Consider the following 18,526-nt stretch of genomic DNA (forward strand, 5'->3'; position numbering starts at 1 on the left):
GCCACACCCCAATTCCTTGGCCATTTCCCTTTAGGGACAATAGCATCTGCTCCAGTTCCTTTGTTTCTTGGTAGCACAAATGACTCTCTTTTTTTTTTAATGGGCAGAATAAGCGAGAGCTGGAAGGAACAGCTACTGGAGCACTGAGCTTACCCAGGTCCACGTGGCTTCCTAGAGAATGGTGACTATGGCCAGGCTCTCCTCTGCTGCCCTGACATCCGGCTCGGGCCACACCCACCATGAGAAACCCTGCAAAGGCACAGAGCCTTTCACAGCTGGGCTCCCTGTTTCCTTCCCCTCCATCTCCACCTGCCTCCTATACACTTTCTTTAGGGTTTGTGTGTGTGTGTGTGTGTGTGTTCTTTCTTCAATGCCCTTCTTCTCTTTCAGAAAAAAAAATTCTTTTCTGGGAAGTAAGACAAGCTATAGGTTATTCTCTTCAAGTTCAAGGTTACCAAAAGTAAAAGAATGGTTAGACATAAGACCGTGTTCGTTAGTTTCTCTCTTCGGTCTTCCTCTCGGGAGCTCATTAATATTAGTTTGAACCGTATAAAATTGCTGACCTTTGGCCATTTTTGACCCAGAAAATGGCAGTTCAACCTAACACGTACTTCTGGTTGGCTTTCCTGTCACTGCACCGAGGGGCGCAGTCTCATCCTCGCTCACCAGCTCTGCAGAGAGACCAGATGGGAGCAGTCAGCAGTACTTCTTGCCAGCAGACAAAGCAAGTTAATTCCCCTGAGTTGAATGTTATTTCCGTCTCTTAATTATTAAAACCCCATTTGTTTATTACACAGCAGATGCTGTGTCCGTGATGAACCTTGGCAACCATGATGCTGGAATCACTTTGTCCTTTACATGCAAGTTTGTTTTACTTTCCAGTCTTCATGTACAACACTGCCAACAAGGAGACCTGCGAACACAACCACGAGCGCTGTTCCCGGCACGCCTTCTGCACCGACTATGCCACGGGCTTCTGCTGCCACTGCCAGTCCAGGTTTTATGGGAATGGGAAGCACTGTCTGCCCAAAGGTGAGGGGTGCTGGCTTGATTGGGGCGGGAGCTGCTCTGGGTCTGTTTCTGTCGCTTGCTGTTTCCAGCTGCCACTGTGAGCTCTGTTTATGGACCTTGTGTCTCTACTGCTTGAATCAAAGCCTAAGCAACTTGCAGGTGCTCCATAAAAGTCTGAGGAATGAACATGTTTCAGCTGATTTCCCAACTTGAGGATTAAACAGAAATGTTTCCTCCCTTTTGGCTAGCTCCTTAGGGTGCAAGTGGACAGGAGAGAGGGAGGTTGGGAGAAGTGAGATCAAAGGCAGGTCTGTTTTGTACCTAGGTGGGTAGCGGCTGGGTTAGGGAGTTGCGAAAAAGGCTGAAGGTGGAGTGTGGGGAGTTGTCAGTGGGATAGTTTTTATCTGTGCATGTGGACAACGGTCAAGGCTGACGGGGTTTGCTGTCTCTCAGGGACACCTCATCGAGTCAATGGGAAGGTGAGTGGGCACCTCCGCGTGGGCCACACGCCCGTGCACTTCACCGACGCGGACCTGCACGCTTATGTGGTGGGCGACGACGGCAGAGCCTACCTGGCCATCGGCCACATCCCGCAGCCCGCCGCCCAGGCCCTTCTCCCGCTCACGCCGATCGGAGGCCTGTTTGGCTGGCTCTTTGCTTTAGAAAAACCAGGCTGGGAGAACGGCTTCAGCCTCACAGGTGAGGAGGGCCGCAGGTCACCATGGCTTTGGCGGCGTGGAGCCTTGGGTTTTCATTCAGTAGTCAGTTGTGCAATGTTTCAGAGCCACACAGGTGTAGTTTTTCTGCCCCGAGGTAGTTGGGGATGGTTTGGCCTTGCAGGACTGTTTTTAAAAGACAGTGATTTCTTCTAAAGGTTCTCCAGGTTGTTCTGAGAAATAAGATGATCCCATGTGGAGCATTCGTGCCCTCCTACCTTCAAGAACCCTTGACGCTGCTTTGTCAGACTCCATGTAATTCGGTTGTCACTCACAGATCTGCCAAAGAGGGATGCAGGTGGTAGTTCCAGGGCATCTGGAGATGATTTTACTCCATGGGGGAAGGGTGCCTTTCCTCTTTGTCCCCTGATGACTCTGATCTATACTAGTATAGACGGTGCTTCTCAGACTTTAACCCACCTGCACGTCACCTGGGGCCTCGGGAAAGTGCAAGTTCTGATTCAGCAGGCCGGGGGTGGCGGGCCTGGGGGCGGTCTGTGATCCTGTTTTCCTAGCAAGCTTCCAGGAGATGATAATGCTGGTCTAAGGACCACCCTTTGATAGCAAGGGTGTAGAGAATACTTCTTGGCTTCTCACCTCACTACCCCTTTATTGCACATAAAGTGTGCAATAAAATAAAGTGGCCCTCCAGCCGTAGAGCTCAATAGGCATTTGTAAGATCTTGCTTTTAATCAAGTTTTGATAAAACCTTGAGTCAAAAGTAGATAAATAAAATACAGTATACCTAGTCACATTTGAATTTCAGATAAACAATAATTGAATAATTTAGTATAAGTATGCCACAAATATTGTATGGGACATACTTATACTAAAAATGTTTTTTATTCATCTGATATTCAAATGTAAATAGGTGTCCTGGGGATTTTTGATTGTTTTTGTTAAGTCTGACAGCCATAGAAAGAGAAAGGTCAAGGATGTTCCTAGGGGTTTATTTTTCACAGAAAACAAGTTCCTACAAAGAGAAGCAGTGTGAGATGGGATAGAGTGGAACCATGCTCTTTAACAGAAAGTTCGGGGAACTGGTGAGATCAACAGCTGATAGTACTTAACCTTGGTTATCAGATCTCCTTAGGCACCATCCCCAACAGTAGGAGAAACTGGGAAGTGGAAGTATGAACTGGTGATTATTGCTGGAAGATGCAAGGCCCCCTTTCATCCCTGTGCTGGATTTTTTTCCTCTCCAGGTGCTACCTTTATCCATGACATGGAAGTTACTTTCTACCCAGGAGAGGAAAGGGTTCGAATCACTCAAACTGCTGAGGGGCTGGACCCAGAGAACTATCTGAGCATTCAAACCAACATTCAAGGCCAGGTGCCTTACATCCCAGCAAACTTCACAGCCCACATAGCTCCCTACAAGGAGCTCTACCACTACTCGGACTCAGGTACGTGCAACCAGTTCTCCGTAAAATGGGGATGGTGCACATCTCACGAGATAGTTGTGAGGATTATGTGAGTGACTACGTGGAATGTCCTTATAGAACAGTGTGTGACACATGAAATGAGCTCAGTGTTGTTTTTATTATTCTCGTTATTTTATTAGTGTGAGAAAAGTGATGGCTGTTGTACACAAGAATATCAACATCCCTACCCAATATTTGCAGATGATAATATAATAACAACCTTGTCTATGGGCTGGGGAGGGATGGTATAATTTTGTACAGTTTTTAACCGTCCTGCTCTCTGGGCTGTGGAAAAATATTGATTATTGGAATTTATACTTGTTCTGTAACCTTGGTTCAGCCTGCTTTGAAATCAGAGATGCCATACGGTGTTGCAAAACTACCACTAGATTTGGAGTCGGAAGACAGGAATTCTTACGGATGAGTTTAAAGTATGTGGGGAGTAAGATCACTTACTGTCTGAGAGCTTATTTTCTCATCTTTAGAATGAGAATAATCACCCCTTTTCTGTCTCTCTTACATGGTTGATATGTGTAAGGTGTGATGTGTTCTGTAAGACACCCCCTGATTTTGAGATGCTGCCCCAATCTCAGTTGCTGTCCTGCAGCACAGGGGTTTGTTTTGAGTTGTGCCTTTGCTTCTCGTGCGGTGTGAGAGCTGGAAGCCAGGCAAGAGGCACAGGGAAGTGAATGGGCAGCAGAGATCTGGCCTGGGCACAGGGTAGCTGATGGCTAGAAAACTGCCTGGCCTCCCAACTCTGCACTCAGGTGGAGATAAAAGACCCCCACCCCTTTCCCCAGAAGCCTCCAGACTTAAGTGCAAGGTGTTGGAAGTCTTCTGTGCACTGATGGATGGATTGGTTGAAAACTTGGGGGGAGCGGGGTAGAGTCAGGCCAACTTGAGTTCCAGTTCCGGCTCTGCATATCAGCTTTGCTTCTTATTTTATTTATTTATTTTTGCGGTACGCGGGCCTCTCACTGTTGTGGCCTCTCCCGTTGCGGAGCACAGGCTCCGGACACGCAGGCTCAGAGGCCATGGCTCACGGGCCTAGCCGCTCCGCGGCATGTGGGTTCTTCCCGGACCGGGGCACGAACCCGTGTCCCCTGCATAGGCAGGTGGACTCTCAACCACCGCACCACCAGGGAAGCCCCCAGCTTTGCTTCTTAGACTACTTAATTAACTCTCTAACCTCTGTGAGACTCTCCACACAAGATGGCAGGGCCCACCTCACTGGCTGTTGTGAGGAATAAATGAGGCACTGCTTATAGAGTGCTGGGCATAGCTGGCATATAGTAAAGTCATTCTTTGCGAATATTGACGGCAGCCATTATACCTCCTGCCTCTCAGTGCTTTGGTTTTACATCTATGTGGGTTCTTGGGACCGCCTTGCAGGTTTCCCATATAAGCTCAAACTTCCCAAGGGGACATGCTCCAGCAACTACATGAAAAACTGTGCAGAGAAACTCACCTCACATAAAAAGCCTCTGTATTTAGTATCTGTAAATGTCCTCGTTTGACTGAATAATGTCTATTGCAGCTGTGACCTCCACAAGTTCCAGAGCCTACTCCCTCACGTTGGGTGCCGTCAACCAAACACGGTCCTACCGCCTCCACCAGAACATCACTTACCAGGCATGCAGGCATGGCCCCAGACACCGGGTCATCCCCACCACCCAGCAGCTGAATGTGGACCGGGTCTTTGCCTTGTACACGGATGAAGAAAAAGTGCTCAGATTCGCTGTGACCAATCAGATTGGCCCTGTTGAAGGTATGGTTTCCCTTTTTTGTTATTGCTGGGCAAAAATTACATCCAACCTTCTTTCTTTCATGCCTTTTGAGTGGCCTCAGAATGATTCACATAGGTTACTAAGGGTAACTGAGTGCCAGGCTCTGTTAGGTGCTGGGTGTAAGGATGAATTAAAGCAGGGTCCTGTCCTTGAGAGGTAGAAATGGAACTTTTAGAATAGTGTTCCTGCCAAGATCAGGAATAGAGCATGTACATGAGGCTGGTTTGCTGCAACACCCAATTGTGTGTGCTGTCTGTGTTGGGGATACACCTGTGAACAAGGTGTGGCCAAGTTAGGAGGGAGATTGATGCTGACAGATATTTGTTATGATTGTGATAAGTGCAGGGTGCTGTGAGCCTAGTTGCAAGGTTCAGGAATGATGTCCCCAATGAAGTGAAATTTTAGCTAAAACTTAAAAGATGAGAAGGATTTCACCAAATCAAGGTGGGACAAAGAGCCAGTGCCTAGAAGAACAAAGTGAAATAGAACTTGCATGTATGAAAAAAACCAAATTAGCATCATACTTAATGAGGAAAGACTGGTTGCTTTCCCTCTAAGATCAGAAAGAAGATGCCTGCTCTTGACACTTTATCACTGTACTGGAAGTTCTAGCCAGGGCAGTTAGGCAAGAAAATGAAGAAAAAAAAAAAGCGATCTAGATTGGAAAGGAAGAAGTAAAATTATCTCTGTTCTCCTTTGACATGATCTTATTTGTAGAAAAACTAAGGAATTCATTAATTAAAAAAAAACTATTTGAACTAATAGTAGTTCAGTAAGGTTGCAGGATATAAGATCGGTGTACAAAAATTAATTGTATTTCTATAAAGTAGCAATGAGTAAACTGAAAAGGAAATTAAGAAAAATTCCATTTCCAAAAGAATAAAACATTTAGGAATAAATTTTTAGGAATAAGTGCAATACTTTTACATTGACATCTATAAATGTTTTTGAAAACAAAGATGGCTTAAATAAATGGAAAAACATTTTAAGTTCATGGATCAGAAGACATATTGTGTTTTTTAAATTATTTTTTAATTGAAATATAGTTGATTTACAATACTGTGTTAATTTCTGCTGTACAGCAAAGTGACTCAGTTATACACATATATATATTCTTCTTCTTTTCCATTATGGTTTATCCCAGGAGATTCAATATAGTTCCCTGTGCTATACAGTAGGACCTTGTTTATCCATTCTAAATGTAATAGTTTGCATCTACTAACCCCAAACTCCCAATCCATCCCTTCCCCTCCCCACCATCCCCCTTGGAAACCACAAGCAGAAGACATAATATTGTTAAGATGACAGTGCTTTCTAAATTGATCTATAGATTCAACACAATCCTATCAGCTGGCTTTTTTGCAGAAACTGAAAAGGTGATCCTAAAATTCATATAAAAATTTAAAGAACCCAGAAGAGCCAAAACAATCTTGAAAAGGAACAGAGTTGGAGGAATCATACCTCCTGATTTCAAAGCTTAAGAGTAATCAATACAGTGTGGTCCTCGAATAAGGATAGATATACAGATCAATGGGAATAGAAGTGAGAATCCAGAAATAAGCACTCACATTTACAGTCAATTGATTTTTGACAAGGATGCCAAAACAACTCAATAAGGAGAAAGAGTAGCCTTTTTAACAAATGGTTCTGGGATAACTCTGGATATCCACATGCAAAAGGATGAAGATGGTCACAGCAATAAGACAAGAGAAAGAAAAGACATCCAGATTGGAAGGGAAGAAGTAAAACTGTCACTATTTACAGATGACATGACACTATATAGAGAAAACCCTAAAGTCTCCACCAAAAAACTATTATGACTAATAAATGAATTCAGTATAGTTGCAAGATACAAGATGAATGTGCACAAGTCTTGCTTTTCTATACACTAATAATGAACTATCAGAAAGAGAAAGCAAGAAAACCCATTTAGAATCACATCAAAAAGAATAAAATACTTAGGAATAAACTTAGCCAAGGAGGTGAAAGACCCATACTCTGAAAAGTATAAGACATTTATGAAGAAAATTGAAGATGATACAAAGAAATGGAAAGATATGCCTGTTCATGGAGTGGAATAATTAATATTGTTAAAATGTCCATACTAGTGAAAACAAACTACAGATTTAATGCAATCCCTATCAAAATACCCAGGACATTTTTTTTCACAGGAATGAAAACAGATAATCTGAATTAGAACAAATAATCTGAAAATTTATATGGAACCACAGAAGACCCCAAATAGCCACAACAACCTTGAGAAAAAAGAAGAAAGCTGGAAGTATCATGTGCCCGGACTTCAGACTATACTACAAAACTACAGTAATCAAAAGAGTATGGTACTGTTATAAAAACATACCCATAAATCAATGGAACAGAATAGAGATCCCAGAAATAAACCCACACATTTATAAACAGCTCATAAAACTCAATGCCAAAAACTAAATAACCCAATTAAAAATTGGACAGAAGACCTGAATAGACATTTTTCCAAAATAGACATACAGGTGGCCAACAGGCACATGAAAAGATACTCAACATATCCAACATATATATCCAACATATATAAATAGCTCATACAAATCAACATAAAATACCCCCAAACAACTCATTGAAAAATGGGCAGAAGAACTGAGTAGAAATTTTTCCAAAGAGGAAATGTAGATGGCCAATAGGTACATGAAAAAGATGCTCAACATCGCTAATCATCAGGGAAATACAAATCAAAGCCACAATGAGATAGCCATTCTGACAGATGTGAGGTGCTATCATCAAAAAGAACACAAATAAATGTGTTGACAAGGATGTGGAGATAAAGGAACCCTTGTACACTGTTGGTAGGAATGTAAATCTGTGCAGCCACTGTGGAAAACAGTTTGAAGGTTCCTCAAAAAACTAAAAATAGAACTACTATATGATCCAGCAGTTCCATTCCTGGGTATGTATCTGAAGAAAATGAAAAAAAAAAATCGAGAAGATACATGTGCCCCAATGTTAATAGCACAATTATTTACAATGGCCAAGATATGGAAGGGAACCCACGTGCCAATCAACAGATGAATGGATAAAGAACACTTGGTACACACACACACACACACACACACACACACACACACACACACACACACAGGAATACTATTTGGCCATGAAAAAGTGAAATTTTGCCATTTGCAACAACACGATGGACTTGGAGGGTTTTATGCTTAGTAAGATAAGTCAGACAGGGAAAGACAAATACTGTATACTGTAACTTATATGTGGAATCCAAAAAACAAACATGAATGAAATGAATATAACAAAACAGAAATAGACAGATGTAGAGAACAAACTAGTGGTTACCAGTGGGGAGAGGGATGGAGGGGAGGGAGAAGGTAGGGGTAGGGGATTAAGAGGTAGAAACTACCATATATAAAATAAATAACCTACAAGGATATACTGTACAGCACAGGGAATATAGCCATAAATGGAGTATGATTTATAAAAATATTGAATCACTGTTATGCAGCTGAAACTTATATAATGTAAATCAGCTATACTTCAATTAAATGAAATTGCATATATAGACGTTGCATATGCAAACCTGAAAGCGTTTTGCCTAATTGTAAAGCATTATAAAATATTGAAGTATTGATAAATCTATTTCTAGACAAACAAGAATTGCAGTAAAATTGAATAATACTCATTAGAAAAAGAATGAAGATGGACCTCTACTTCACACCATATACAAAAATTAACTGAAAATGGGTCAAAGGCCTTAATGTACTTAAAATTTTAGAAAAAACTTAGGGGTGAACTTTTGTGACCCTGAATTTGGCAATGGTTTCTTCGATATTATGCTAAAAGTACAAGCAACAAAAGGAAAAAATAGATAAATAGGATATCATCAAAATTTTAAACTTCTGGGAATTCCCTGGTGGTCCAGTTGTTAGGATTCAGTGCTGCTGTGGTCCAGGTTCAATCCCTGGTTGGGGAACTAAGATCCTGCAAGCCAACAGCACGGCCAAAAAATAAAAATAAAAAAATAAAAACTTTTGTGCTTCAGAGGGCTTTATTAACAAAGTGAAATACAACCTACAGAATGGGAGAAAATATTTGCAAATCATATATTTAATAAGAGACTTGTATCTAGAATATATGAACTTTTACAACTCAATGAGACAAATAATCTAATTAAAAGATAGGCAAAAAATTTGGATAGGTATTTCTCTAAAGAAGACATCCAATGAGCCCATGAAAAAAATGCTCAACGTCATTCATCATCAGGAAAATGCAAAAATCAAAACCATAATGAAATACTACTTTATATGCATGTGGATAATAGCACATGTTGGTGGGTCAAAAAATGGATAATAGCACATGTTGGTGGGCATGTGGAGAAACTGAAACCCTCACATGTTGCTGGTATGCATGTAGAATGGTGTAACTGGAAAACAACAGTTTCTCAAAATAGTTAAACACGAAGTTACTATTTGAGTAACTCTACTCCTAGTTATATACCAAGAGAAAGAAAAGCTTATGAAAACTTCATAATAGCCAAAAGGTGGAAACAACCCAAATGCCCATCAATTGATGAATAGATTTTTAGAATGTCATAACTCTCCAATTATAATAGATAGTATGGATAAGGATAGTATTAAATTTAGGTTAATGGATGGTGAAATTTGGTATAATACTAATAAGGGTGCAAGTTTTTGTCATGTTAATAAGATTAGGCATGCTATTAATGAAATACCTTATGTAACTTCAGGCACTCAGAAGTGGAATGGAGATAGTCCTAGTTTTATGGTTAGGGCTATTGTTATTACTACTGATACTATTGGATTAAAGATTTTTGTAATGGTTCATTGGCCGGAATATAATAGGTTAAGGATAAAAGCTATTATATGTAATATTGATGCGGTAGCTTGTGTTAGAAAATATTTAGTGGGCGCTTCTGTAGCTCATGGGTTGAACATTTTTATTATGATGGGGATAGTGGCTAATATTTCTTTCGAATCCGATTCAGATAAGTAGTCAGTGAGAGCTGGTTATTACAGTTATGGTCCCTGAGAGAATTGTTGTTAGGATGATGATAAAGATGATGGAGTTTTATTAGTACTGGAAGGATATAAACCAGCATATTCGGGGTATGGGGCCAATAGCTCATTTAACTGACCTTAGTATAGAATATAGTGTAATAGGGGCTTCCCTGGTGGCGCAGTGGTTGAGAGTCCGCCTGCCGATGCAGGGGACACGGGTTCGTGCCCCGGTCCGGGAAGATCCCACATGCCGCGGAGCGGCTGGGCCCGTGAGCCATGGCCACTGAGCCTGCGCGTCTGAGCCTGTGCTCCGCAACGGGAGAGGCCACAACAGTGAGAGGCCCGCGTACCGCAAAAAAAAAAAAAAAAAAAAAAAAAAAAAAAGAATATAGTGTAATATGGTAGCACAAAGAACTTTGAATTCTTAAGGATAGGTTCAATTCCTGTGATTCTAGAAATAAGAAGGCTTAAACCTCTATTATTTACTCTGTCAAAATAACTCTTTTATCAGACATATTTCTTATGTTTGTGGAGGGACGCTTGATGTTATAGTAGGTAGTGAGACGTGCCATATGTATAGGGCTAGTGTTAGTGGTAGGAAGTTTGTTCCCAGTAGATGTATTAACTGATCATATTGGAATCGAGGGTAGGATGCTCAAAATCATAGAGAAAAAACTGTTAATAATAGTGTTTTTATAATAAAGTTGGTTGTATATAGTTCTAGTATGCGGGGGTTGTGGAATGCTCCTAGAAAGAGGATTGTTGTGAAAATATTCATTATAATGGCATATTCTAAGAAAAATATAATGCATGGGCCTGCTGCATATTCTACGTTGAAACCCGCTATGAGTTCAGATTCTCCTTCTGTTGTTAGGTCAAAGGGGGCTCGGTTTGTTTCTGCTAGAGAGGAGATAAATCACAGCTAGGGGTCACGATGGGAAGATTATTCATAAATGTTCTTGCGTTGTGATGAGGGTTGAGAAAGTAAAAGTTCCACTTATTTAAAGGGCTGATGGAAGAATAGTTGCTAGTATTACTTCATATGAAATTGTTTGTGCTACTGCTCGTGGGGCTGCAATTAATACATATTCTGAGTTGGAGGCCCATCCGGATCATAAGATGGGATATACGGCGAGGCTTGACCTAGCTATTATAAATAACACCCCTAGATTTGTATTACTGAGGGGATAAGGTATAGGTAGAGGAATTCATATGATTAGGGCTAGGGTTAGGGCTAGGATTGGTGCAATAATAAATATGGAAATGGAGGATGTAGCTGGTCGTAATGGTTCTTTAATGAATAATTTGTGTCAGCAATAGGTTGTAATAGGCCATGTGGTCCAACGACATTTGGTCCTTTTCAAAGGTGCATATAACCTAGGATTTTTCGTTCAATTAATGTGAGGAATGCCATGGCTCAGGAGAATGGAGATAACGAGTATTAAGATGTTAATTATAAACATTTTGTTAGGGAGAGGATTTGAACCTCCAGTTACAAAGGTTTAATTTTTACGCAATTACTGGGCTCTGCCACCTTAACAAACCCTGTACTTGGGTAATATTTTGTATATATTAATTAAATTAAGATTATATCATTAACTGGTTTATCAGGTGCTTTTTTAAAGTGGGCCTTATTTCTCTTGTCCTTTTGAACTGAGGGAAATATAGAATAGATACGAACCGACCTGTATTACTCCAGTCTGAACTTAGATCAACTAGGACTTTAATCATTGAACAAATGAACCTTTAATAGAGGTTACACCATTGGGGTGTCCGGATCCAACATTGAGATCGTAAACCCTACTGTTGATATGAACTCTAGAAGAGGATTGAGCTGTTACCCCTAGGCTAACGTGTTCCATTGATAAATTTTTGGATCAAGAAATGATATGTTTTGACTAGTAAGTCTAGACTTCAATCACTCAGAGCCTTTTTTGTTCTCTGAGCTCACTCCAACCAAAATTGTCAACCCAGGGGGCTTCCCTGGTGGCGCAGTGGTTGAGAGTCCGCCTGTCGATGCAGGGGACACGGGTTCGTGCTTCGGTCCGGGAAGATCCCACGAGCCACGGAGCGGCTGGGCCCGTGAGCCATGGCCGCTGAGGCTGCGCGTCCAGAGCCTGTGCTCCGCAACGGGAGAGGCCACAACAATGAGAGGCCCGCGTACCGCAAAAAAAAAAAAAAAAAAAATTGTCAACCCATATAAAAATTTCTTATCCCTTAGTGCTTTAGTTAGTTTTTTGGGGGGTTAATTAAAGCTGCAGAGGGTCTTCTCGTCTTATTTTATTATTCCCGCCTCTTCATGGGAAGGTCAATTTCACTGATTGAAAATAAGAGACAGTAAAACCCTCGTGAGTCCATTCATACAAGTCCTTACTTAGAGAACAGATGATTATGCTACCTTTGCATGGCCAGGATACCATGGCCGTTTAACAGTTGTCACTGGGCTGGCAGTGCTTCTACTGCTAGTTATGCAAGAGGTGATGTTTTTGGTAAACAGGCAGGGTTTATGTTTGCCGAGTTCCTTTTACTTTTTAAAATCTTTTCTTGAATGCATGCCTGTGTTGGATTAACCTCTTACTAAATAAATAATTTAATGTTGCATTGTGCTCATGTGCTGTTAATTATCAATATAGTATTAGTTACTGATGTAAGCTTATGCAAGGAGAAATATTTCTTGTTACTCATATTAACATTATTGCCACTATTGGTCAATAGACTCGTCCAATATAAAGCTAGGAGTTGATTTGCTCATTATTATTGGTATTAAGATAAAGTTAGTGTTGGACTTGAACGCTTTCTTAATTGGTGGCTGTTTTTAAGCCAACTATGGTGTTGTTTTTACTCTCTAGATAAGGTTGTATCCATTTCTAAAAAGGTGTACCTTTTAAGATTAACATTTAAAAGTACACTAAAATTTATAATTTTTTTGGTAATTTTTAAAGTTGAACTAAGGTTCTTTTCCTGGACACACCAGGCACGTTAGGCTTCTCACCTCTACTTATAAATCTTCTTATAATAAATCTACTTATTTTGCTACATAGATGAGTTCTAATAAACTGTTCATAAGTAGCTCATCTGGTTTCAGGATGTTGAACTTAAGTTCTCTTTGTTAAATGTTTACTAGTTAAATCATTATGCAAAATGTACAAGGGGTTAACTGCTTTTTGTTACTTTTAATGTTTCATCATTCCCTTAAGGTAGGTTCTCTGTAGTGCCAGAGGATATTTTAAATTTCTATCCCCTATACTTTAAATGTGGAGTAAATGTTTTACTTAATTTGCTTATATTAGTAAAACTTGTGGGGGGTGGCTAGATTTAGTTCAAAGTGTTCATAAATTATGAAATCTTCTAGGGGTAAACTAGGTGCTTTTATGTAAGCTATGCTTTGATTTATCCAAGCACACTTTCCAGTGTGCTTACCTTGTTACTTGTCTCCTCTCATATAATTAGTGTTTAGTAATAGATTGTAGGAAGCTATCGTAATACTTGAGGAAGGTGATGGGCAGTGTGTGCTTACTTCATGTCCTTATTCAGTTAAGCACTCTATTCTTAATTTGCTACTAAATCCTCCTTTGGTTTTTAGTTTCCATAAATACCTGCGTGTAGTGAGAAATACATTCTTGAGATAGAAAATGTAGCCCGTTTCTTCTCCCTCCATAGGTTACACCTTGACCTAATGTTTTTATGTACAATTATGCTTACTTTTATTCCTTTTCAGGGCTTGCTGAAGACGGCATATAGACTGAATTAGCCAGGGTTGGTGAGGTTTATCGGGGTTTATGGATTATAGAACAGGCTCCTGTAGAGGGGTGTGAAGCACTACCAAGACCTTTGAGTTTTAAGCTGCTGCTGGTAGTACTCTGGCGAATAACTTTGTTGTAATAATTATTTGGGTTTAGGACTAAGCATAGTGGGGTGTCTAATCCCAGTTTGGGTCTTAGCTGTCGTGTAATTAGGAAATACTAAAGTCACTTTCGTAGTCTATTTTTATTTGAGCTATGGCTTTTTACAGCTTAATTAAAATTTAACTTTACGTTACTCTTTAACACGCTTTCCACTGAATTTCTATTAATTTGGGTTAATCGTTTGATCGTGGTGGCTGGCTCGAAATTTACCAACCCTAGTTAATATAACTTAGTCGAACTTTTGTTTATGGCTTAATTTTAATCACTGCTGTTTCCTGTGGATGTGTGGTTAAGCAAGGTGTTAGGAGCTACTAGTCTCAGTGTACTTGACGCCAGGTCCTTTTAAGGATTTAGAGGGCATTCTCACTGGGGCTCAGATGCTTGCATGTGTAATTTTATTAAAAACTAATAGAGGGCTTCCCTGGTGGCGCAGTGGTTGAGAGTCCGCCTGCCAATGCAGGCGACACGGGTTCGTGCCCCAGTCCGGGAAGATCCCACATGCCGCGGAGCAGCTGGGCCCGTGAGCCATGGCCGCTGAGCCTGCGCGTCTGGAGCCTGTGCTCCGCAAAGGGAGAGGCCACAACAGTGAGAGGCCCGCGTACCGCAAAAAAAAAAAAAAAAAAAAACAAAACTAATAGAAAGGCTGGGACCAAACCTCGGTGTTTATGGAGTTGATAAATTCATCTATGCACTTTTAGTGTCTTGCTTTAGGGTTTAAGCTACATTAACAAGTTGTGTTTATATTGTGAAATAACATGTATATAGTTGTATGATTTATGCTAGATTTAGTATTAAAATTTTGATAAAAATGGTCCATAGATCTAGGGAGATGCCTGTCTATATAAATGGTAGATATCTAAGTAATTCATTGGTACGATCAGGGTTTATTTTCTAGGTATATCCTATTTTGAGCATTGTTTATGTTTGTTGGATAAATTAACTAAATTCTATGTATTTATATGTTTTTGCCTTGTTTGGGGGGTTTGGCAGGGCATTATGGGCATGTAGAATATGGGATTTAGTGGGGCGTAAGGAGGGCTTGTTAAACAGGTTATTTACCTGTTCAACGTGTATGTATATGTATGTGTGTGTAATTTCCTTATGTCCTGTAGCCATTGACTGAATAACACCTTATGGTTGATGATGTTGGTAAATAATATTCAATTAAAGTCCAGCTACAGTTTATTTGACTGTGTTAAGACCTCACGTGGCCATAGCTGAGTCCCAGCATCCCTATAAAAATTAAAAAATACCAAATGCATAAAACCATAGTTATGTGTAAGCATGGGCTGATTAGTCATTAGTCCATCGAGATGTCTTATTTAAGAGGAAAGAGTGGGTGATTTTTAGGTGAGATGGTTCTGAAGAACCAGATGTCTGATAAAGTCCATTAATAGAAACCCTCACAAGTTATGGGCCCAGAGGAAGAAGAGGGACACCTGCTAAGTGGGGTTGATAGTTTCACGCAGCTTTGCTGATTGAGCTCATGATCTAGTGGGTATGATATGTATGTTGACTAGAATTGGTTTGACTTAATGTACTGTGTACAATCAATAATATGTACTATGTAATGTACATGCTTATAAGCATGGGGTAAATAATGTATGATTATACATATCATGTATTATGTATGATATGTACTTATTAATGTAATACACATTATGCATGAAGTACATGGAATTTATGGTAAAAAGAGGTTATTTTAATACTAAGATTGTACTTAGTAATCTTGTAAATGTCCCATAACAAATCTTCAGGGAATAGTTTAAATAGAATTTCAGCTTTGGGTGCTGATGGTGGAGCTGGAGCTTCTTCCTTGAGTCTTAGGGAAATGTGTTATTCTCCTTCTCTGGTTTACAAGACCAGGGTAATAGATATATTGATACTACAAAGACTCTTCATTTTAGGAGATTATTTTCAGTGATGCTAGTTACTGGCATTAGTACTAGAATTAAAAAGAAATATAGAATGGATGCTAGTTGTCCGATAATAATGAAGGGGTGCTCTGTGGGTTGTCCTCCAATTCACGTTAGTGTTAATAGGTCTGCTACTAGTACTCAAAATACGCATTGACTGAGAGGTCGAAATATTATGCTTCGTTGTTTGGATGTGTGAAGCATTGGGATAAATGCTAGAATTAAGATTGAAAAGATTAAGGCCATTACTCCTAATTTATTAGGAATTGATCGTAGAATTGCATATGCAAATAGAAAATTATCACTCTGGCTTGATATGAGGTGGTGTGTTGAGAAGGTCTGCTGGGGTGTTGTTGTCTGAGTTCCTGGTAAGTCGGGTGAAAATAGCACTAATATTATTAGTATTAGAATTAGCAGTAAGGCATCTAGGATATCTTTGATTGTACAGTAGGGGTGAAATGGGATTTTGTCTATATCAGTTGAGATTCCAGTGGGGTTATTAGATCCTGTTTTGTGAAGGAATAGTAAGTGGACAGCTGCTAGTGCTGCAATGATAAATGGGAGAATAAAATGGAAGGCGAAGAATCGTGTAAGAGTTGCTTTATCTACTGAAAATCCACCTGAGATTCATTCGACAGGGCTTGTGCCAATATATGGAATTGCTGAAAGGAGATTAGTAATAACTGTTGCCCCTCAGAATGATATTTGTCCTCAGGGTAAGACATAGCCTATGAATGCTGTAGCTATGACTGTAAATAATGATTCCAATGCTTCATGTTTCTAAAAAGGTATAGGATCCGTAATATAAGCCTTGTCCTACATGAATAAATAAGCAAATAATTTGCATGTAGATATCGGATAATTCATCCATAGTTTACATCTCGGCAGACGTGTTACTTACGAAAAAGTAGTTATTGTGTCTGATGTATAATGTATTGCTAGGAATAAACCTGTCAAGATTTGTAGAACTAAACAAAATGCCCAGAAGGGAACCAAAATTTCAACATGATGAAATGTTCGATGGAGCTGGGAGGTCAATAATTGCGTTGTTAATAATTTTTATTAATGGGTGTGATTTTCGGATGTTGGTCATTAGTGTTCTTATAGTTGAATTAAAATGATGATTTTTCATTTCATTGGCCATGGTTAGATTCCATGTAAGAATAAGGATAATATACATTGTATTTATTTTAGGTACTATTTTTGTAATTAGTTTTGTGGGCTTTTCTTCAAAACCTTCACCTATTTATGATGGACTTGAATTGATTGTAGGTGGTGGTGTTGGGTGTGGGATTGTGTTGAATTTTGGTGGTTCACTTGGGGGTTTAATAGTATTTTTTACTTATTTAGGGGGAATATTAGTAGTATTTGGTTATATGACAGCTATAGCCACTGAGAAGTATCCTGAAGTTTGAGTCTCTAATAAGACTGTTCTAGGTATATTTCTTTCAGGGTTGATGATAGAATTTTCAATAGTATTCTTTGTTTTAAAGGATGAGGAAGTGGAGATTGTATTTAAATTTAATGGACTAGGGGACTCTGGGTAATTTATGATACAGGTGATTTTGGGTTTTTTTGTGAAGAGCCTATAGGAATTGCAGTGTTGTATAGCTATGGTTCTTAACTGGTAATTGTTACTGGTTGATCATTACTTATTGGTGTTGTGGTTATTATAGAGGTTACTCATGGTAATTAAATAGAATTATGCTTAGGACAAGGGTAATGAGGAATGAAAGAAAATATAGTTTGATTAGGCCTTTTTGGTCTGACACTAGTATAGAAAATTTTATTTGAATAAGGGAAGTCGTTTTGGGTAAGATGCTTTCTAGTCAGATTAAATCTAGGAGACATGATGCTGATTTTTGACTCGTTGATAAATTTAAGTATGGTGGGAAGCGGTGTATAATGGGAAATGCCTAAGAGGTTGGAAAATTTGAAGAAATTTGAGGGATATTTAAATTTTAAGTTTTGTGTAGTGGGGCTGATTTCAAATGCCAGAATAAAACCTAGGATGGGCACAGCAAAGGCAGTTAGCGTCAGGTAATCAGGTATTGTTATTTGTGGGATTGTCATTGGGGGAATTTTGCTGGAGGTAATGAATCCAGCAAAGATACTTACAGCTAATAAACGTTTAACAGAATTGATTAGCAGTGGGTTATTTTCATTGTCATTGGGGGAATTTTGCTGGTAATGAATCCAGCAAAGATACTTACAGCTAATAAACGTTTAACAGAATTGATTAGCAGTGGGTTATTTTCATTAAAATAAAAAGTAGAAAAGCGAGATTGTCCTAATGGTGCGAAGAAAATAATGCGAGTGCCATAGACAGCTGTAAGGGATGTGGTGACGAGAGTTATTTGCTGGGCTCAGGCGTTGGTGTACAACGTGTTAGCAGTGTTGATAATTAGTTCTTTAGAGTAGAAACCTGTGAGGAACGGTATTCCTGCCAGTGAGAGACTTCCAATAATGAGGGCCGCTGTGGTAAAAGGTATTGCTTTAAATAAACCTCCTATCTTTCGAATGTCTTGTTCATCATGTAGGCTATGAATAATGGAGCCAGAGCATATAAACAGGATGGCCTTGAAAAAGGCATGTGTGCAAACATGGAGAAATGCTAGATAAGGTTGGTTAATACCGATTGTTACTATTATAAGGCCTAATTGGCTTGAAGTAGAGAAGGCAACAATTTTTTTGATGTCATTTTGGGTGAGAGCACATATTGCTGTAAATAATGTAATTATGTTTATCC

The 18,526-nt window shown here is 39.6% G+C and overlaps 1 protein-coding gene across 2 annotated transcripts in view; it reads left to right on the plus strand.

The window, feature by feature from the left end:
- Positions 1-18,526, plus strand: part of NID2 (nidogen 2) — a 78,694-nt gene that overhangs the window by 27,271 nt on the left and 32,897 nt on the right. For both annotated transcript variants that reach the window (XM_067735822.1, XM_067735816.1), the window contains exons 5-8: positions 883-1,032; positions 1,465-1,710; positions 2,933-3,133; positions 4,689-4,919. In XM_067735822.1, the coding sequence (XP_067591923.1) occupies positions 883-1,032; positions 1,465-1,710; positions 2,933-3,133; positions 4,689-4,919 (828 nt within the window). The remainder of the gene's footprint in view (positions 1-882; positions 1,033-1,464; positions 1,711-2,932; positions 3,134-4,688; positions 4,920-18,526) is intronic.

This window comes from Pseudorca crassidens, chromosome 1 (genome assembly GCF_039906515.1).
Source record: "Pseudorca crassidens isolate mPseCra1 chromosome 1, mPseCra1.hap1, whole genome shotgun sequence".
In the NCBI taxonomy this organism is placed as follows: domain Eukaryota; kingdom Metazoa; phylum Chordata; class Mammalia; order Artiodactyla; family Delphinidae; genus Pseudorca; species Pseudorca crassidens.